This window comes from Centroberyx gerrardi, chromosome 15 (genome assembly GCF_048128805.1).
Source record: "Centroberyx gerrardi isolate f3 chromosome 15, fCenGer3.hap1.cur.20231027, whole genome shotgun sequence".
Lineage (NCBI taxonomy): Eukaryota > Metazoa > Chordata > Actinopteri > Beryciformes > Berycidae > Centroberyx > Centroberyx gerrardi.
The window spans coordinates 1,762,193-1,784,983 of record NC_136011.1 but is presented as its reverse complement, the minus strand read 5'-3'; the positions used below and the strand labels follow the sequence as shown (position 1 = coordinate 1,784,983).

Below are 22,791 nucleotides of genomic sequence, written 5' to 3'. Positions count from 1 at the left end.
TGTAGAAGTCTTTGTGACGCTAGTGTTAGCACATCCAAATCAACGCCATCTAGCGTTCCTTTGGGGCTAGTTTACAAAACCTTGCTGTCAATATATTTATATATACAGTATATATATACAGTAGGCTATATTGCAACTGCTTTGTGCTGTACCTACCCACATCACCGTAAAAAAAAAAGCCTTATTTGCTCTTTAACTAAAGCATGTGCACTGTCTAAAACACTTTATAATAACTAATGATAATTAAAGAGTAACTAAACCTCAAACCCAAATGTGTGGTGAAGACCAGGTGATGTTAGGTGAAGACCAGGTGATGTCACCACCAAGGTATAGGTATTCATAGTATTCTGTTACATCACCACACGGCCATCTTGGTAGGAAAAATAACAGGTGCAAATGACAAACACAGCCAATGAGCTGTGTGTATTGTAAAGCGCCATATTGGTAGGAAATGCATGTGACATCATGGGAATACTATGAATGCAAGGTGATATCACCTGGCACCAAAGACCAGCCAATAGCAGATGGCCAGTTCAGTACCCTACTTTTCACCATTAGGTGTCAGGCTTCACTACAGATTTGGGTTTGGCTTGGTTAGTTACTCTTTAATAAAGGATGAATTAATGTTTATTTAATGGTTAAGTAACAACTAATTGAGATTAGTTAATTTCTTACAGTTTTTACTAGTTCATAGTAAATAATATAGTGTACATTATTTAATCACTCAATTATTATTTTTATAAATCAATGAGTTAAATATTGTATCGTAACTGTTATAAAAGGGTCATAGATAATGATCATTTATCTTTTGCAAAACTCTTTTACCATTTTACATTTTCTATGCACTGTAAACATCAGCTTTATAATAGCAGCCCACATAATGCTTATTTATGTTTGACAAATCATTTCTTTATCATTTATACAATTTTTACTGGTACCGTGACTAATGGATTTAAAAGACATTTGTGATGTGAAGTACAGGGAACCTTACAGATAAGTAAACTGCAGTACATTTCCCTTCTTGTTGCTAAAGAAGAACAGCCAACTTTTTGATATAAATTACAATGGTGAGTGTGTGATTCTACAAGGCTGTAGACTGTAGGCCTTTTCCATTATCAAAAGAGAGGAATGCTTTAATTCTGTACAAAAATCCAATTTTCATCCTCAGTTTTTCAGTAAGTTGTGTATATCTTATGCTTGTGTGTATCTATCAGTTGTCTGGAGGTCGATAGTGGGGCCGCGGCAGGCCGCTCTACCCCCCAGCCGAGGCTCTACAGGGCTGGGTCCGTCCAGAGTCCAGAGCCCCCATCTAGTAGCATGGAACTGGTACCAGAGCCGTTGAACCAACACCGACACTCCAGAACAGCCAGCGAGCTACTGGGAGATAGGTAGATACTGTGGAGATGCATGACTGAATGCCAAGAATGAACCAGAATCATATGAATGAACTGCTTGGTGACACTTAGTACCAGAGGTGTGATCAAGTCAACTTCACTCGAGTCCCAAGTCAGTCTCAAGTCTTGAGGCACAAGTCTCAAGTCTAAATGTAGATTACCAAGTCAAGTCCAAGTCAAGTCCATGTCATTAATGTCAAGTCTCAAGTCTAAATGTAGCACAGCAAGTCAAGTCAGAACAAGTCAAGAGTCCAGTATCAATTTAATATCTTAAAGAAACCTAAATATCTAGGACTTGGTAGGAGCTTGGTAAGAGCATCATGAGTTTGATTTCTATAATCAGTTTCAACTTCAATAAATTCAATCATTCCATACAAATTCAGAAAACAGAATTTAAATTCAGTCGTCTGCTGGAACAAATCTCATCACTTTCAATCTAAGTCATTTACACAAACACAAGATCTCAAGTCAAGACTTTAGAAACCTTTTCAAGTCATCAAAGTACAAGTCAAAGTCAAGTCCAAAGTCACCAGAACCCAAGTCAAGTCAAGTCTCAAGTCTTCTCTTCATGCATCAAGTCAAGTCTCAAGTCTTCTCTTGCATCAAGTCAAGTCTCAAGCAATTAAAACTGTGACTCGAGTCTGACTCGAGTCCAAGTCATGTGACTTGAGTCCCCACCTCTGCTTGGTACTGAGTTGATGGATAGAGGAATGGATGGATGGTTGACGGATTTACGGATTGATGGATGGATGGACGGATAGATGGATAAGGGAAACTTGCAGGGTGCACTATTACATGACTGAAAAAATGGAAATAATCTTATGATAAATGAATAAGTGAATTATGAAATAGAACTAGGAATCTGTAGGGACTTACCCTCCCCCCTCTCTCTGCAGGCAGTTCTTCATAGAGGAGTTGGAGCAAAGCAGGGAGTTCTATGGCAGCCAGAACCGCATGCTGAAGCTGCTGTTCGCCATGTACAGCCTGCTGGCAGCAAACTCCGAGCTCGTCTGCTATTTCATCATCGTGTTAAACAATGTGGTCACCGCCTCTGTCATATCCCTGGTCCTGCCCATACTGGTGTTCTTATGGGCTATGTTGGCCGTTCCAAGACCGACCAAGAAGTTTTGGATGACCGCTATCGTCTACACAGAGGTACGCACGCTAATAGAAAAACAGATTGCAAAGTGGTTTGATAATCAAATAAAAGCAAACATCATACTGAATCGATACAAGAAGGCACCGCAAGATAAAAGGATAAGAATAGAGAGTAAAATGATACTAAATACAATCAGATCATATCAAAAAGATATCACATAAAACTGTAAAAATAGGTTTTAAGAAGAAATTTACAAGATGATCCTGATTCTGCCAGCGAACGCTCCTCAGTTTGGTCAGTCTGCTAAAGCAGTGGTTCTCAACATGGGGTCTGGGGACCACCAGGGGTCCTTGAGGGGGTTCCAGGGGGTCCCCAGCAAATTGATGCACTGTTAAATTTCACCATTATTTAATTTACAAGAAGTTAGCACAATTAGATAATGTAGAAGAATGACTGTTTTGATCATAGTTTCACCGTTATCTCTCTACCTACAATACAGAGAGTCATGGAATTCTGGACAAAATCATATCTAACAATAAAAAATATTCTCAGATTTGGGTCCGAGAGACAAAATCTCATCAAATTGGGGTCTGTGGCCCTGATGTGTACTAAATTAGGGGTCCTTGATATGAAAAAGGTTGAGAATCACTGTGCTTAAGTGTTGTCCTGTCACCAATACTCTGCTACATGTTTGTCTTGTGTCCTGTGTCCTGTGTGTGTGTGTGTGTGTGTGTGTGTGTTTGAAATGTTTGAATTCTAGGTAGTCATCTGGCTACATCAGCGACTACAGATGAAAACCAGCCTTTGGCTAACTCTGGCACATTTACAGAAATGTTTATTAATGTGCAAATAAGTTGTTAAATCCATCCAAACCCAAAAGCCTGGTCACCTTTAGTCTTCAGCCTGGACTTTAGAACAGCCAGAAGAGCCATGTAGTACTAGAAGTAGAAGTAGTAGTAGCAATGGCAGTAGTTGTACTAGTAGCAGTATTACCAGTAGTTGTAGAAGATGTCAGAAGCCCAGTCACCTTTAGTGTTCAGGCTACACTTGGCCTAATAGGGGGTTGAAAGATCTGTGATACAGCTTGGAGCCGGACCTAACCGTGCTTTAAAATGATCAGTAAATTCTTGAATTCTACTGTATGATTGGTGGGGAATGACATGTTTACTGTTGCCTTGTTGTCTCTGGTCTTCCTCCTGTGGTTTCCCAGGTGATGGTGGTGGTAAAGTACCTGTTTCAGTTTGGCTTCATTCCCTGGAACAGCGTTTATGAGACGACTCTGAACGAAGACAAGCCTTTCTTTCCACCTCGCATCCTGGGCCTGGAGAAGACAGACAACTACATCAGATATGATCTGCTACAACTGCTGGCTCTGTTCTTCCACAGGTCGCTGCTAATGGTAAGTTAGACTCATGGAATGACAGTAATTAGAATGGGGGCTTCCTGGTTACATCCTGCAACCAGAAAGCAAGGAAAGTTTAAATTGGTGAGCTAGTTTGCCAATATATGGCCTTTTATTAAAATTGGCAGCTGGTCCAGTCAGTGCCGTCCACCTCTGATATGATGGATATGAACCTGTTTGATTAAATATTTATTGTAGAATTCATCATTCTTCATACTACACTGGATGTCTATGGGAAGCCCTTAAAGGATAATTCTGGTTATTTATAACTAGTTTTTGCCATAATGACAGTTGATTGTGTTCAAAAATGTGTCACTTACTTCACTGTAGAGTCTGACTATACGATGATAACTATAGCCTTGCACATGTATTTTTTATGTGTGTGTGTGTGTGTGTGTGTGTGTGTGTGCAGCGTTACGGCCTGTGGGACCATGAGGGCCCCCTGGAGGAGCAGAGCCCCTCACCAGAGAGCTGCAAGGACAAGGGGGAAAAGAAAGAGGATGAGGTGGAGGGCAGGAGGAAGGAGGGAAGAGGAGAGGAAGAGGAGGGCAGAGGCAGCACCACGTCTAGCCTGGTAAACCTGGAAGATTCTAAACTTGACCAATTGGAAAAGGAAAAGGTTTGTGCGAATATTTCATATTAGTTGCTTTTGCTCAGCCCATGATCAATAACTAAATGATTTTAATAGAATGCTCACTTGGCTACCAATCAAAGCAGTGACATCAAGTGAGAGCATTAGCAGCCTCATTTCCAAAATATGTGTTATGTCAAAGATATTATTTTCACTGGATAAAAATAATTAAATGCTTTGTTACTTAGGCCTAGTTCTGTGCATAGATACTCAGCTATCATTCGTTAAATACACAAAGCCCAAATTAACTTTGATAAACTACATTGTTCATCAACCCAGGCTAACCTGGACTGCGTTGAACCGAGCACAAGCTCCGCAGCCGCCACCCCAGAACCCCCTGCAGCTGAACCGGCACCCACCGAGCCGAAGGATGGGTCGGATTCCCCCACCGGGTCGAGGGATGGGTCGGATCCCCTTACCGGGTCAAGGGACGGGTTGGATCCCCCCGCCGGGCCAGGGGAGGGTAAGATGGCGGGAGGAAGTGAGGAGGGGCTGGAGGGACTCGCAAAGAAAGGCAGCAGCATCCGCTTCCGCAAGAAAAAACCTAAACAGCCCAGCAAAGGTTTGTCGCTTGACTACATGCCTGCCATAAATAGATTGTGATTCATTTTCATTATACTTGTGTTCCTTATAGCCATATTATAGTTTTTATGTATTATATTATAGTCTATCCATGTTATATCCTCTGAGGACCGTATTGTCTCAAAATGGCCATATATCATAGCATCAAAGCTTTTATGAATGAATGAATACTTGAAGGTGCTGAGGTAGAACAAGGACAACATCCATCCATCCATCCATCCATCCATCCATCCATCAATCCATCTATTTTCTAGCAGCTTATCTGTGTCAGGGTTGCACTGGCAACAGGATCCCTGAGCTCCTGTCATGGAGAGTGAGGCCAGCAACATTGTGGAGAAACCTCATGTTAACCGCTTGGTTCCGCAATCTCATTCTTTCAGTCACTACCACGAGCTTGTGATCATAGTTGAGGGTCAGAATGAAGACTGACCGGTAAATCGAGAGCTTTGCTTTGTGGTTCAGCCCTCTCTTCACCACCACGGTCTGTTGCAATACTGCACCGCTGGACTAAAATGGCACTCGATGTCATGATCCCTTATAGCCTCACTCATGAATAAGAACCCAAGAAACCTTAACTCCTCCACTTGGGGCAGTTGCTCACCTCTCATCTCAATGGAACAGGCCTCCTTTTCCAGGGAGAGAAACATGGCCTAAAACTTGGAGGTGCTGACCCTCATCCCGACTGTGTCACACTCAACCGCAAACCCCTCCAGTGCACATCAGAGATCACAGTCCAGTGAAGACAAAAGGAGGGCATCATCTGCAACCAGCAGAGATGCCATCCAAAAGGTGCAGCCAGAAATGATGAACAGGAGAGGGGACAAGACCAATCCTTGTTGGAGTCTGAGGCCCACATTGAACGAACTTGACTTAATGCCAAGAGCAGGGACACAGCCAAGTGTATAGGGGCTGAATGGCTCGCAGCAGTGGCCCTAGCCATTCATACTCGTGCAGCACCTCTCATAGGATACCTTGGGGAACACACTTGTAGGGTTTTTCCAAATCCACAAAGACAGGATTTGCATACTCACACGCCCCTTTGATTATCTTAGGTTGGTAGTTTTCGTTGTCATTAAGTAAAAAAACAAACTACAGCTTTTGGGGTTGAACAAAAGTGTTTATCGGATGGATGGATGGATGGAGGAACAAAATTTGATGTGACTCTATATGTAACATGGCTGATTCTCAGTTAAGATTTTGCTGTGTACCTCTGTGAATTTTGATTCTGATTCCTGTTGACTGCTATTTGTCGATCTTTCATTCAAATGCTCTCTGATACTAATTTGTGTGATTGTGACTATGCTAGCAGAGTCCCTGGTCGAGGCTGCAGATCCCAGTAAGGAAACGGTTAAGAAGAAGCAGAAGGGCAGGAGGAGAGAGGCAGCCGCTAAGAGACTCCGAGCTGTGGGACAGAAGATAAAACATGCCTTCATCTCTGGGTGAGTGGGTCTGCCAGTAGCTGGATTTCCGTCCGAGAATTAGAAAGGCCGAATGGAAGTGACAAAATTATGGAAGATCATTGCCGCCACTCAATAAAATAAAAAATGACTTAATTGTGACTTTTTTTTCTCAGAATTTTGACTTTTTATCTCAGAATTTTGACTTTATATCTCACAATTCTGACTTTTATCTCACAATTCTGACTTTATATCTCAGAATTCTGACTTTATATGTCACAATTCTGACTTTTTATCTCACAATTCGGACTTTTTATCTCACAATTCGGACTTTATTTCTCATTCTGACTTTTCTCACAATTCCGACTTTTTATCTCAGAATTCTAACTTTATATCTCACAATTCTGTGAGAATTCTGACTTTTTTTTTGAGTCAGAGATGTAAAATCAGAATTGTTTGAAAAAAAGTCAGAAAAGTGAGATATAAAGTATTTTTTCATTCAGAATTGAGCCATTTTTTATTTTATTGAGTGGTGGGAATGGGCTTCCATACAAAATTCACCAAAATGTCCTCAATAATGCCAAAAAGTTTTTGCTGTCAAGTTAAGCAAATTTTTTTGGACAAGAAATTCTATACTATGTATTATGTCGGGTCTATTTTATGGACCCGACAAACCCGGTAATTAAAATTGCTACTAAAAATGCCGTTCTACTGCTAAAAACGTTTATCATGTCGGATACAACATATGGTAGCCTAATAAAAGGAGATCAAAATAACAGAAAGACTTGCCAAGTTGTGCCGTTCTACAGTTTGTCCAGTAGATGACAGTGAGATTCCATAATGGAATCTAGCAGCTACGTAGCCTACAATAAGTGACAAGGAAATTAAATTGCATGTTAAATGGATGATTGAAACAATAGTTGAAGTACATTGTTTCTATTGGTCAGTTTTGCGTTCCTGCGGTGATAAATTGGTCATAATATCAGGTATGGCTCTTCAAATGATGATTGATGAAATGATTTCACCTTATTTTCGCTCTTGTAATCTGATCCTAATGGTCAGCCTAATCATCACGCAAGTTACACAGCGCTTCCATGCGTTTCTCTCGTGATCAGCGCTGATCACGGGTCTTCTCGGATCCACTCGGGTATTACACATAATGATAAACAGACCCGGGACCCGCGGTAATAGAATGGGACCCGACCCGGACCCGATTGACCATAATAAAACGTGGACCCGAACCCGTACGGGTCCTGGGTCGGGTCTCGGATACTAGGGTCCGGGTAGACCCGTGAAGACCTCTACTATGTATTGTTCACAACCTGCTCTTCTAGCTACCAGGCTTCCGATCCTGATTCCAGCTTCTGTATCTGCTTCTTTCTCTTTCTCTCTCTCTTTCTCTCCTCCCCATCATCACCTGCTCTATCCTTTCCTCTCCAGCGTTTATAGTGTTTACAGGCCAGCTCAGTGTTTCTTTAGTGATATTCTCCACGCCGAGTATCGCGCTGCTACAGACGTCTACGCTCTCATGTTCCTGACCGACGTCATCGACTTCATCATCATCGTCTTTGGATTCTGGGCCTTTGGGGTGAGTGATGGATGGATGGATGGATGGATGGATGGACTGCTCTCCTCCTGAAACCCAGTGCAAATTTTCTCTTGGCTTTATTCTTTTATTTGGCCTGTCTGGTTAGATAAACGGTGAAGTTCATTACATTACATTACAAAAAGTTGCAAATTATGAGAAAAAAAAAAAGCATTTTAAATTAAAGTAGAAACATTTTGAAGCCAGTGTCAGCATAAAAAATGAACAAAAGTGAAATTACAAAAAATAATTCAAAAATTCAAAAAATCTAAAAACATTTTAGAATATTCATAATAAGTACAGAAAAACGCATGTTAAATGACAACATAAAGCCCCGCCTCTCCTCTGTCTCCTCAGAAACACAGTGCGGCAGCTGATATAGCGTCCAGCCTGTCGGAGGACCAGGTCCCCGAGGCCTTCCTGGTGATGCTGCTGATCCAGTTCAGCACCATGATCATCGACCGAGCCCTGTACCTCCGCAAGACCGTCCTGGGAAAACTCATCTTCCAGGTCAGAGACCACCGATCGGATTTTGACGAAACTTTTAATGACGCATCTCACCATGCATCTCACCACATATTTTCCAACTTCCTTCCTTCCTTCCCAGGTTATCCTTGTGTTTGGGATCCACCTGTGGATGTTCTTCATTCTGCCTGCTGTCACTGAGAGGTGAGGTTACTCAAATTGAGAGTATTCATGGTAAATCATTATATCACCACTGAGTCCAACCACAGCCAATGACCAGTATTTTGGGCTACAGTACTGTGCAAAATTCTTAGGCACATGTAAAAAAAAAAAAAAGCAAAGATGCTTTCAAAAATAATGAAATGAAAAGTTTCTAAATATAAAAAAATGACTATAAAGAGCCGTCTACTGACACACTAATGCAGAAAACAAATAAACATCTAAGACAAAATGTATATAAAACATCTAGGGTGCCTAAGACTTTTGCACAGTACTGTATATTAGTAAAAAAAAAACAAATGCATGCATCATCTTGAGAGTACCACAAATGTGAGTTGTGTTTTAAGAAGCACGCTGCCATCTTCTTACTGGAAATCTTTGCTCTTGCTTGTCTCTCTCTCTCTCTATAAAAGGATGTTCAACCAGAATTTTGTGGCCCAGCTCTGGTACTTCGTTAAGTGTATCTACTTTGGCCTGTCAGCCTATCAGATCCGCTGTGGATACCCCACCCGCATCCTCGGCAACTTCCTCACCAAGAAATACAACCACCTCAACCTGTTCCTCTTTCAAGGGTAGGGATGGATGGATGGATGGGTGGATGATAGATAGGGGTTGGACTGATAGATGGGGGGGCGGATGAATAGACAGATGGATTACGAGAGTCTGGGTCAGACCCATCTATCCAGAGGTGTGACCAAGTCAACTTTGCTCGAGTCTCATGTCAGTCTCAAGTCTTGAGGCACAAGTCTCAAGTCAAGTCCCAAGTCTAAATGTAGATTACCAAGTCAAGTCCATGTCATTAATGTCAAGTCTAACTCTAGAACAGCAAGTTCAAGTCAGAACAAATCAAGAGTCCAGTATCAATTTAATATCTTAAAGAAACTAAATATCTAGGACTTTTCAATGCAATATAGTTTTAATAGGATAAAAACTTGGTAAGAGCATCATGAGTTTGATTTCTATAATCAGTTTCAACTTCAATACATTCAATCATTCCATACAAATTCAGAAAACAGAATTTAAATTCAGTCGTCTGCTGGAACAAATCTCATCACTTTCAATGTAAGTCATTTACACAAACAAGTCAAGACTTTAGAAACCTTTTCAAGTTATCAAAGTACAAGTCAAAGTCAAGTCCTGAGTCAGCAGAACCCAAGTCAAGTCAAGTCTCAAGTCTTCTCTTCATGCAAGTCGTCTTAAGCAATTAAAATTGTGACTTGAGTCTGACTGGAGTCCAAGTCATGTGACTCGAGTCCCCACCTCTGCATCTATCTAGTTAAATCAGAAAGGTCCCTATAGAATATAAATAAGAATATTGCACATGGGGATTATATAAACATATGCAACTGACAATTTCAACACTAGAACATGTGAAGTAGAATGCATGAAAATATGGATTATAGAATTATTAGAGTGTACAAAGTAGCAGAAGTAAAACTTACTAAGGCAAAGAGTATGAAGTAGGTTAAAACATCAAAGCTATCATCCTATATGATATATACTATAAAAATGAGAAGGATATGGGAATATGAAGAAAACAATTTATAGCAAATATACAGGTGGAAAATGTGTGTTGAATTCACATTATGATATGTATATCTGTATCCTATCTGTGTGTGCATTTCCATGTGTGTGTGTGTGTGTGTGTAGGTTTCGTCTGGTGCCATTCCTGGTGGAGCTGCGGGCGGTGATGGACTGGGTTTGGACGGATACCACTCTGTCTCTGTCCAACTGGATGTGTGTGGAAGACATTTATGCCAACATCTTCATAATCAAGTGTAGCCGTGAGACAGAGAAGGTAGGAAGTGTGTGTGTGTGTGAGTGTGAGTGCATGTGTGTGTAGTATCTGTACTCTCTTTCCATTTTCCCAGAAATACCCTTAGCATAAGAGGTGAAGACATGACATACAGTACATTCTATTTTTTGGCAATAATTCATCTATATAAATAATATCTGCTGTTGCCAGAAATACCCCCAGCCTAAAGGGCAGAAGAAGAAGAAGATAGTGAAATATGGCATGGGCGGCCTGATCATCTTCTTCCTGATCTGCATCATCTGGTTCCCCCTCCTCTTCATCTCATTGGTCAGATCGGTGGTGGGCGTGGTCAACCACCCTGTTGATGTGACAGTGACCGTCAAGCTGGGAGGATATGAGGTAATCAGCATTTCAAACAGCATTTAGACATGGGACATTTCTACTGCAATTCAAAAACTGCATGACAGGAACTTTGTTCTATCCTAAAACAGAAAATACAACAAAACCAAACAGTATTAACAGAGGTGTCGGTTCACTAAAGCCAAAGCTATGGCAAAGACAGACAATAACATTCCAGCTGCATCAGACACAGACAGTCTGGATACAAGACACATGTTAATGCCAAGTATTAATGACACAATATCTGAAATGTGCATAATCCAACAGCCTATTTTGTTCTGTGTACGTGTGTGTGTGTGTGTGTGTGTGTGTGTGTGTGGGTGTGTGTGTGCGCGTGTGTGTCCAGCCCCTGTTCACGATGAGTGTTCAGCAGCAGTCCATCCAGCCCTTCACAGAGGCCGACTATGACAAACTCACCACACAGTTTGGAGACAACGCAGTGCGTATTGATTACAGTTTCCTCTGTGTGTGTCTACATCCACTGCTACTAACTGTCTTTCCATCAGTCGGTCTCTATATAGCCATGCAGTTTGTTACTCTTTACATAGTGAAGCTAGTTATTACTGCAAAGTGTATGTGTGTGTATGTGTATGTGTGTTTATTGCCACTTTGCCTTGTTAAATTAACTCCTGGCTAAAGATACGAATACACTCAAAAACGCTTGCCAAAACCTAGGGAAATTTCCTGATTTGAACCCAATATTATTTCGCAAGTGCAAGCAATAGACACATGTAGCACATGCTACATGTGTCTAACTCCTGGGTCTCCATTCTAAGTCTATGTAAAGCCATGTTACAGCTAGACTACATGTGTCTAACTCTTGGGTCTTCATTGTTAATCAGTGTAAAGCCAACATTACAGCTATGCTACATGTTGTCCAACTCTTTGGTCTCCATTGTAAGTCTACAAAGCTAACGTACAGCTACACTATGTGTCTAACGCCTGGGTCTCCATTATAAGTTTATGTAAGTTCTTGGTGTAGTGATAGAGATCTTACAGGTACTGGTTGTCTAAGATATTGCTGGTCTTGGACCAGTGTGTATGTGTGTTTGCAAATGTGTGCCCTGTGTCCCAATGTTCTTCCTGCTAAATTTTGTGTTTGTGTATGTGCGTATGTCTAGGTAGCCATGCAGTTCATAACTCTGTACAGTTATGAGGACGTGGTGACGGCCAGGATCGAGGGTAGTTCAGGGTCGGTGTGGAGGATCAGCCCTCCCAGTAGACAGGAAGTCATCAAAGAACTACTGGGAAGTCCTGTTGACTTGACGCTACGTCTGGCCTGGAACTTCCAGAGGTAAAAGCTTAGATAATGAGGTATCTCCAAACCAACCAGGTCTAATTCTTAAGTGACAGCATTTATATTTATCTTAAGTATAAGTAATATTCCAACATTACGCTTCATATCCTTAGTCACTAAGGATATGAAGCGTACTGTTGGAAGTTTTAACCAGCTAAAGTCACCTAACCCTCGTGTTAGCTAGCAGACACTGCTAGCATAAACAATTTGACTGTAGAAGAAGTGCCACTAAGCCTTAGTGGCGCTTCTTCTACAGTCAAATTGTAGTAATATTCCACTAAGCATATGAAGCATACTGTTGGAATATTACTACAATTTGACTGTAGAAGCGCCACCATGGTGCCTAGTGGCACTTCTTCTACAGTCAAATTGTTTATGCTAGCAGTGTCTGCTAGCTAACATGAGGGTTAGCTAGGTGACTTTAGCTGGTTAAAACTGATACGGTTAAAACTAGTTGTTGGCTACAACTTACAGTTTGACCTAGTTGGTTTGGAGATAAATCTAACATTAACATCATGAAGTAGCTGATTGCTAACATTAGCTAGTATTGATAGGTGAACCACTGGTGTGAGCAGATTTCTTGAACTGGCTACTATCATTTTTGCTATCATTTTACGTCCTAACCCCTCTCCCTCTCTCCCTCTCTCCCTCTTTCTCTCTCTCTCTCTCTACCAGGGACTTGGGTAAAGGTGGCACCGTGGAACATACCTTTGACAAACACTCTATAGATCTACAACCTGGGGATCCAGTCAGAGCAGACCTGGCCTCGCTACTGGTTGGCAATCGCACTGAGCCTGTGTAGGTTCACACACTGGAAGGAATACGTGCATGTGTGTCTGTGTGTGTGTGTGAGAGAGAGTGAGAGACGGCAAGATTCTTATCTTGTGTTTCATTTATTGTATATCGGTTGTATTGTATATCTTATAGATGGTGTATTGTCTTCTCCCCAGGCGTGTTCCTCATATGTTTCCTAACTACATCCGGGCCCCCAATGGAGCTGATGCCAAACCAGTCAGCCAGCTATATGAAGGTCAGAGCTCACTGAGTCACTATTAAATAAATATACAGTAACACTTTACTGGTGCTCATAAGCGGGGGGTTGAATTGCACTATGAAACCAAACCCCTTAATTTTATCCCTGAAATGTCCTTAATTTCTCCATTACATAAACATGAATTATCCATTACAAATAACATAGCTTTAAAAAAGTAATGTTAGTTTCATGTGTTTATAAGGGATTTATTCATGGGTTGATTCGTGGAGACACTAGTAATTGAGGGATTTTCCATGCCTTTTGTGCATGGTTTACAGGGTTATTAATGAGTTATTAATGGAAAGTTCCTGTCTCCCTGAATTTTACATTAAATTAGAAAGTAAGGAGTCAAGGTTAAGGGTGTTTAAGGAGGTTTTGATGGGATCTCCTCCATTAATGACTTTTGCATAAATTAAGCGGTGAATTAATTATGAAATTAATTATGAAATTATGAAAATCTAAGGTTATTTTAAGGGATTACTGGTTTGTAGAGATGGGATTTGTGATTTTGGGGAGCCCTGATTCACACAAATATTATGTTTTATAAATAGTATATACTGTATATATCAAGCCTTTAGTGGTCTTTCTTGGAAGTGACTGTATTAAACAGTCACAGATTGTCCATTCATATCCCAAAGTTTCAATATACACTAGTAACTGTCTTGGCTATGACCACAATGAAAAAACCTTTCAGAGCAAAGTAATTATTCCAGATAAAAAAAATAATAAATCATCGCCTAAAATTAATATAACCCTTTTTTCCACTGGCTTACAGTTAACACAAATTGGGTGTCTCTCTTTTAACAATACATAGGTTGAGAAAAAAAAGTATAAATAAATAAAGTGCTGGAGGCATGGGTGCCTGACTTTATTTAAAAGTGGAGGAGCAGAATCCAAATTCAGTTAGGGGGTCTTAGGGGGTTTATCTAATTTATTTGAGATGTTTTGTCTGAGTTCTATGCAGAGTACTCTGTCAAAGTGAGAAATAAATTATACAAATATATGTGTACTGAATTCAAATAACAGAATTCCTGTATAAGTATTCACCCCCATTGCTTCATTTGGGCTAACTGCCACACCTGCAAAAATTGGCTCAACATTTCATATATGTGAAGATTGTACTTTAGATTGTATTTACAGTAGTTGTTTTGAACATTTTCCTTTCAAATTAGTTTTGTCTTTCTTGCTACCAAGGCTGAGATCAGGCTGAATGAATACATCTTAATGGGACTGTAAGGTACAGGGTGGACTCACAACCTGATTGGCCGCTTGAATACCATTCATTCGTCGTCTCCTAGGTAACGAAGATGGGTACCAGGATGTGACACTGTCCCTGATGAGTGACAGGTCATTGAACGGCAGTGGAAACCAGGAGTGGTGGGACATCGCCATAGCAGACTGCCTGCCCTCCTCAGGGAGCTGTGGGGTTTTACCCATGGTCATATTTAATGAGAAAGTCAGTCCGCCTAGCCTGGGCTTCCTGGCTGGATATGGGTGAGGAACACACACACACACACACACACACACACAAAATGTACACAGGGTGGACAAAATAACAGAAACATCTAACAATATCATATAAGTTGATTCCACCAGTTTAGTTATTGAGTACCAAAAGAGGAATCTCCGCACTCACAAAATATGTTAAAATGCTTATTTATCTTCATCATTTTTCTAATGAAGGCCAAGTGTTGATACTTGTCATTTCTTTGTCTGCTTCTGTGCATTAAATAAGCATTTTAACATATTTTGTGAGTGCGGACACTGCTCTTTTTGATTCAAGAGTCTGTACCCAGTTGTTCTTCTAGTTATTATTGAGAACACAAGATTCAACCAATGTGAGCTATATTTGGATATTCAGCGTTCCAGGTAGCACTGACTTTTCTATTCTATTCTATTCTATTCTATTCTATTCTAAATCTAACCTCTCCTCCCAGGATCATGGGTCTGTATGTATCGGTGGTGTTAGTGATCGGTAAATTTGTGCGAGGGTTCTTCAGTGAAATCTCCCACTCCATTATGTTTGAGGAACTGCCCTGTGTGGACCGCATCCTCAAGCTCTGCACCGACATCTTCCTGGTTAGTGTGTATGCACATAAACACACGCACATATACATACACACATATTTATGTGTACACACACCGACACCTGTACACATGCAAATGTATACATGCTGTACATTGTACACATATGAAGTTCCATGACAGACAGTATCCTAGATCAGTGATTCTCAACCTTTTTCATATCAAGGACCCCAAATTTAGTTCACATTAGGGCCACGGACCCCCATTTGATGAAATTTTGTCTCTCTAACCCAAATCTGAGAATATTTTTATTGTTATAAATGATTTTGTCCAGAATTCCATGACTATCTGCATTGTAGGTAGAGAGACAACAGTGAAACTGTGACCAAAACAGTCGTTAATTGTGTTAACTTCTTGTAAATGAAATAATGGTGAAGTGTAACAATTCATCACTTTGCTGGGGACCCCCTGCAACTCCCTCAAGGACCCCTGGTGGTCCCCGGACCCCACGTTGAGAACCACTGTCCTAGAGAACCAATATTTGCAATGCCTACCTAGTGTCAGACCAAGACCTGTAGGATATAACCAAACCTCTAAGGTTACGGCAAGAATTTGCATAGACTTACAATGGAGACCCAGGTATGAGGTACCGTATGGGACATAATTCAAACTTCACACTGTACATACGTACATGTTACCTCTCACATACATATGAGATGATGATTGAGTTGCTATAATCCCTCTCACATACACTATTGAAAGACTCTCATACATACTACTGAAATGCTGTGCTGCTGAACCACACACACACCACTGAAACCCTCTCACATAGTCTATGGATAACCTCAAAAGAGCATCAAAAACAGAACATCAAAATGCTCTCACACTAATGAAATGCCGTCATATAAAGCATTGAAAACCTCTCACATTCACTGATGATGCACTCACATACACTAAAGAAAACCCTGTCACATAAACCTCTCACTAACTAAAATGCAACTATTGAGACACTCTCATATACATTAAAACAGTCTTGCATACACTATTGAAATACGCTCATATGCAGTACTGAATTATTACTGAAATAGCTTCTGCTTTAACTGAAATGCTCTCATACTTGAGCTGCAGCTTTTCACTTTTTTCACTTTCACTTAAGTTTCAATAGTGTATGTGAGAGTGTTTCAGTAGTGTATGCGATTCTTTTAATAGTGTATATGAAAGCCTTTCAATAGTGTATGCGAGATGTTTTGGTGGTGTATTTATAGGGCATTTCAGTAGTAATTATGAGAGCGTTTCAATAGTACATGCAGGAGGTTTTCAATAGTGTATACAGTATGAGAGTGTCAGTAGTCAGAAGTCCTGTTGAAACTAAAGTGTGCATGTGTTTCAGGTGCGGGAGACAGGAGAGCTGGAGTTGGAGGAGGAACTTTACTCCAAACTGATCTTCCTATACCGATCACCAGAGACTATGATCAAATGGACCAGGGACATACACAGCCGAGACCAAGACAGACACTGATAGTCTTAATAGAATACATTTATATCAGAAACTCCTTGCAAAAATGTCCAGGGGATAGCACTTGGAAGGATTATTGAAAACACTCATTTCCAGAGTGGACACTCATTGACAGCCAAAGAGACACATGGACAGAAGGGGATGTACACAAACAAATATGAAACACATCCCATCGCTGGACACTTTCTTACTACTTGCCTGAGCACTTCCATTCAAACTGCCTTACTGCTACAGACTATTGAGTGGATTTTTGCTGTGGGTGGGATTCATGGCACATGTTAGTGTCATGCTTCACCCACTAAGCTCCTTGGGATTCAACCAAAGGAAGGATGGCTATCTAGCAGGATTAGACACAACACCCCTGGAGGGAAAAGCAAAAACTTACATTCATGGTCAACTTAATCACAGATTAAGCTAATCATCTTGGGTCACCACACCCTCCAGGACAAAGATTTGATTTTGATGTGTCAAGTCAAAAGCAGAAAATCATCAAGCATGGAGGCACTAGGCAAACTCTTTGGATATGAGTGGAAACTGTTCTGTAGAGTTGAACGATGGTAAACCACTTTGTGTGTAAGTGCTGGTCCTATGGCAGTCCAGTGAGTTAGCAACTTTTCCAAGAATCTAAACCACATGGAAAAGCCTTGTTCCAGACTGCAAAAGAAAGTCATGTAAGGATTTGTACAAGATGAAAGTACAGAGTCCAAACTTCACATTGGCTGGATGGCTGATTAGTTGACTGCTGGTCACTCTTCTCTCGTTTTGCACAAGCTTTCCCACAGTGCCCCTGTCCTCAACACTCTAAATGAATTTATTTGTGTCTCTTTTTTTCTCTAAGAGTCTGTTTTCCACCTGTACACGAGAGGAACATTCTTGACTTTGGACCTCATTGCAACGGAGAGAGACTACAATGGATGGAAGGCAGGGAAAAGAGTCCCACTGAAAAGATATAGTAAAGCATGGTACCATTTAATAGAAAAACCCAATGAGATTTCTGCCACCACATTCAACTAATAGTTGACCTCTCTCTGTAAGTGTGAGGAGGGGGAACAGCGGTATGTGGTCTCTCACTTTACAGACATTTCTCTGCACTACAAAGTTTATAAAGAAAAAAAAAAAACTCTTCTAGAATTGTGTAACTTTGTATACACTGCGAGCATTTTGAATGGTTCATGGGTCGCTCTACTCTCACCATTGTGGGCGGTGTGAGAGGATCTGATTGCATCTATGCAGTGGTCTGCTGCTGAACAGGCACATGTTGGTATTGCCTTTCAAAACGTTACATCATTTTGATGAGTTAGCATAGCAAGCGCCAATTGGAAATAAACAGAAAAAACTCTAAAATTACTTTGAACCTTACCGTCAACCCCCAAACGATGGGTGCAGCCGTTCTGCACTATTGCTCATGAAACGCAATCACATCAGTAGGGAAGCGTGGAAATCTGACTGGCTGTTGATAGCAGATGACCTCAAACAGTTAAGCTGTGGCCAACAAGCTGGTTGAGCATCCACACATTGGCCAAGTTTCCCTGATGTTCAGCTCTATAGGAGATGAATGGACTTCTGGTGGCTTGTTGATCATGTTGCTCTCACAGTGTGGAAACATGGTAAGGTCTACAATGTTGAACTTCAGCTGGCAGTGACCCCTTGGTCGGGTTGTGTCCTTCTGTGTCCCTAAAGCCTGGTTTCAATGTGCTTTAATGAGATTTAGTACCTGGACAGGAGACCAAATTTGTGATTCGGCTCCTGGGCTGAAAATGAACCACGAACCATGAACCTGGCCTAAAACTTGCCAATGATGTAATAAGGCTGCACATTGGGTGGAGTTGGCACCTTTAAAACTCCAGCATGGGATAAGCTTAAAAGATAAGTTTGGCAATTTTGGACCTATATATAGTTTTTCTCTTACATACCAGTAGTACTTGGACCCACAGAGAATATTGACTCCCGAGTCAGCTGTCGGTTGGAATGATGAGTTCCATTGCCTAACAATGAAGCCAAATGAGGTTTGTCAAAATATCTCTTTGTTAAAACGATATGGTGACCAACCGACATATTCATATCCACAACCCAGAACTAATTCCAATATTGTCTTTTGATTCAAGTACAACAGGTATGTAAGAGACAAATTATATATAGGTCCAAAATCACCAAACTTATCCTTTAATCACTAGATATTTTTTTCTGATAGATTTTTTTATTGGACATAGAAGAATTGCAATGCGCCACCAAGACTGATCATATCAAGAATGCTGTTACACCTTTGAACGGTATATTCAACCCAAATATTTTCTATATTGAAATTGAATTTCATTAACAGTATATTCTGTCTTTGTGTTTTTGGGTGCCATGATACAAGAGAGGTTTACTTGTCCCTTCGCTCATATCACAGATGAGTTTTGAGACCTGTAAAACCTGGTCTTCAAAGAAACAGCTTGAATAGGCTTGCACAGTAACTAATCCTCTGATTCATGTAACCAGAGCACAAGTAATATATCTTAAGTTGATTTTGGTTGATTTTCCTTTATAGTCTAACATGGCTATTAACAACTCTACTGGCCACAACTAACTATTTAGCCACAATCTCTGATTCTTTCAGTACAGCTGGTTGCAGGCCTACAATTGTTTACAGGTTGAAAAGTTATACATGTATGGTAATGTATGGCATGCTGACTTTCAATCGGAAAATGGCTTATGCTGATGGGACAATGAAGACTGTACATAGTAATTGGTTAGATATGGATTCCTTGATGATAAAAAAAAAACACTTGAATCCAGCTAATTTACTTCAGTGAAAAAGCACATTTGTCTCCAGAAGGAAAAAAACAAAAATGTCAAAATGTCTTAATTTTAACAATCTGTGCTAAATGGTTCCTTGCTGAAATTTCACAGAAGGAAAATGTTTTATGCTGGAAAGCTGTGGCACATTTTGACACTGTGGCTTGACACACAGGAACAACTGAAAACAACTGATTTGATGTTTTTCTACATTTAGTCTTCTCTGAAAAGATCAGGCCTGGGGTATCATGTCCTTGTAATATTGTGGGTTGGGGACTATTGTTTGTGGTTTAATAAATCAAAAATACATTAAAACTATAATCATTATTATTATTAATATACATAATAACAAGAAGAAACATAAAAAATGATTAGGTCTAGTTTACATAAGGTCCATAAGTAAAAATCTATATATTTTTTTGGTTATGTTTTGTTTTGGTTGTTCCTGTGTAGATCAAACCTCAGCTCTTACTAAAATGGAAAGCACACGGCTACCATTGTGCCTTAAATAGTTTTCTGTTTATTTTCTGAAATGGTTACAAAATCTGTCTGCTGTCGCTTGAGCAGTTGCCAAAAGTTAAATGTGCACAATTTAAAACAAACTGAAAATGAAAACCTTTTCTTAGTTTTATGGGGGATTTTTTTTTTTTTTAGGGTTTTTGGTGTTTATTTGGGGAGGGAGGGCTGAATTTGTAGTCTAAAAAAGGTATGTGCTCAGCTCAACTGAAGCCTACAAACTGTTATTTTCAGTTACAAAGTCTTAGAATTACCTGTTACCTCACAGGCTGTGGCTGGACTAGTCATATCGTCAGTGTCCCACAGGAACCTAAAGTCCTCTTCTCATTGCTAACAAAGGTCTGGCAGTTGATTTTCTCCTTGACACCCATGTATTTTGATATTGACAATATAGTATTAATGGTGTTGCAATGTCAGCTGTCAATGCCGGTAAATAAAAAACAAAGTTGACAAAGCTGGAGTTTCTGCAGGGCACAAATGATATGGAGCGAGTTTAGCAGAGAGTGCAATTTGAAATAAACTCCAAAATAAGTGGGGTGGCGGTCAAAAGGATGGTCAAAATTACTTCTTGGGTTTTATTTATGAACGATTTTTGTGCTCAAATCCTTACAGAATCTGTCATAAAAAGTTTTGTCTTGAGTATCTACAGGGTGTGCGAGCATAAAGAGTTCCTTCTGTGATACTGTACTGTGCATATTCACCACTGGGAGCTGCCCAGCCTCCTCATCTGGGATCATATCTGGTTATTAAGAATGCTTTGACATATGGCTGACGTCATACTCATTTTCAAAACACGATCATCATGTTAGTAATGATTGGCCTTGTCCTTTTAGTGATGTTTGGATTGATTCTCTGTCAGGAAATGGACCGTACTCCACTGCCGATCCTTTCACGGTGGTGGCATTATGGCGGTACTTTTATTTATTTTGACCATATCCTGCATGTCATAATGACCGGTGTACATTGTTTTTCTCCAATTTCCTGCAATATCAATCTCACAGAGTTACGACGATCCTTTGAAAATGTATCGCATTAAATGTGTTATCGCATTATTTGAGACGTCTTACCATGAAAGCTATGTTGAAGTCGCTGTACATTTGCACAAATACGGCCCCTGAACTTAAAATAAACCTAACTGGCACTGCTCAGGTGGCTCCTTTCCTCTTGTGATCAATCTACTAACGCTTACAAGATTGTTCAAATGCCTCAAATCTGTCCTCAGTTTAAAGTTTAGGCGTGCTCTTATGCCTAAATGCTCTTTCTAATGCTCTTACATCTAGAGCAACATACAAAATATACAATAGTAGAAAAAGGGCAGCATTCGTGAATCAATGTGCCAAAGTCTGGATGATGCTAGAGAAGCATATGGGGGAGGGGGGGGTGGGCTGCTGGGTCAGGGTCTGAAACGATTGAAATCCTTTTCCATGACAATGTGATTCAGCAATTAAACCAATGACTCGAGTGTTTTGTCTGATTTGTTCCAATAAATGATGTGATTCCTGACTTTGAAACTAGATCGGTGCTTTGGTATCAATCCACCTCATTATAGTGTAATCACGTACTAGTATATGCGTTGTTGTGGGCGGGTCTCAAAACCTTTTGAAGCAGTCTGTACAAATTTCATTGGTTGATGAAGTCCAAGTCCAAGCGAGATGCCAAGCAAGTAGCTTTACCACAAAATGGTAAAGCTGAAGCTGGTGAAAACAGAAACATAGTTGGCCTGTGTGTGTGGATATTGGTTTACATCATTATGTCTCCATGAAATCTCCACATAAAACATAATAGGATTGGTTATAAGGTGTAATATTGCTTATTGTAGGTTTAATTTAAAAAACAATGTCTGTTGGATAATACTGTATGATTTTCCTCAGCTCTTTGCCTATTCATAGTATTCTGTTCCATCACCACACAGCCATCTTGGTAGGAAAATAACAGATGATTGTAATAAATTAACAGGTGACTAGAATCAAACGACACCTTTCTCCCGCTCTCTGCCTCTCTCACTCTCTCTCTCTCACACACACACACACACACACACACACACACACACGGGAAAGGGACAACATGGAAAAGATGTGAAAGTAAGATTTGTGAGAGCAACAATAGCACCCTGAACACCCTAAACTAATTCTTGCAACCTATGAACATGGCACTCAAAACAGAACTCAGGACGTCTTCTCCTCATGGAAAGCAGCAAACCGCTGGACAGTCACTTCCACGCTCAACAAGGGGGGCGCAATGAGTAGGAAGACCATTTCTCAACCGGAAGGGGTTCAAGCCCCTGACCTTTGACCCCCGTATGGAGGGGAGCAAGTAAAAAGGCAAAATTCTCCTTTGGCAATCAATAGTGTATCACAAAAGAACAAGTTACAAACTTTTCTTAACATAAAACCCACAGGGCAATAGACGAGAGGAAGACCAAGATGGAACAGGACATAAAGGCCTAAATTGCTCTATTTCAAATTCTCATTCATGGTGAATTTTGACAGTATATGATTTTCTTTCCTATCTTTCATAACCGCCATTGGTTCAAATTTTGACTACACCTGATGAGAATGAATAATAAAATGATTCCAGTGAGAAGCAACAGTAAATACATTCTACACTTTTGATGTTTATGTCATTTCTGCTACATTAGATGAGACAAAGGGATGGATTTTAATCTGAATCCGGATCTTTCCTTGTAAAGACAAGGAA

The 22,791-nt window shown here is 40.4% G+C and overlaps 1 protein-coding gene across 1 annotated transcript in view; it reads left to right on the top strand.

Annotated features, from left to right (window-relative positions):
• Window positions 1-19,269, top strand: part of piezo1 (piezo type mechanosensitive ion channel component 1 (Er blood group)) — a 110,772-nt gene extending 91,503 nt beyond the window's left edge. The window contains exons 36-54 of the mRNA XM_078288904.1: window positions 1,215-1,388; window positions 2,291-2,549; window positions 3,704-3,892; window positions 4,308-4,514; window positions 4,806-5,088; window positions 6,415-6,547; window positions 7,946-8,093; window positions 8,448-8,600; window positions 8,698-8,759; window positions 9,188-9,346; window positions 10,425-10,572; window positions 10,741-10,929; window positions 11,276-11,368; window positions 12,051-12,223; window positions 12,902-13,024; window positions 13,177-13,256; window positions 14,558-14,753; window positions 15,197-15,338; window positions 16,675-19,269. Of these exons, the coding sequence (XP_078145030.1) occupies window positions 1,215-1,388; window positions 2,291-2,549; window positions 3,704-3,892; window positions 4,308-4,514; window positions 4,806-5,088; window positions 6,415-6,547; window positions 7,946-8,093; window positions 8,448-8,600; window positions 8,698-8,759; window positions 9,188-9,346; window positions 10,425-10,572; window positions 10,741-10,929; window positions 11,276-11,368; window positions 12,051-12,223; window positions 12,902-13,024; window positions 13,177-13,256; window positions 14,558-14,753; window positions 15,197-15,338; window positions 16,675-16,803 (3,040 nt within the window). The 3' untranslated portion in view covers window positions 16,804-19,269. The remainder of the gene's footprint in view (window positions 1-1,214; window positions 1,389-2,290; window positions 2,550-3,703; window positions 3,893-4,307; window positions 4,515-4,805; window positions 5,089-6,414; window positions 6,548-7,945; window positions 8,094-8,447; window positions 8,601-8,697; window positions 8,760-9,187; window positions 9,347-10,424; window positions 10,573-10,740; window positions 10,930-11,275; window positions 11,369-12,050; window positions 12,224-12,901; window positions 13,025-13,176; window positions 13,257-14,557; window positions 14,754-15,196; window positions 15,339-16,674) is intronic.
• Window positions 19,270-22,791: the final 3,522 nt, after the last annotated feature.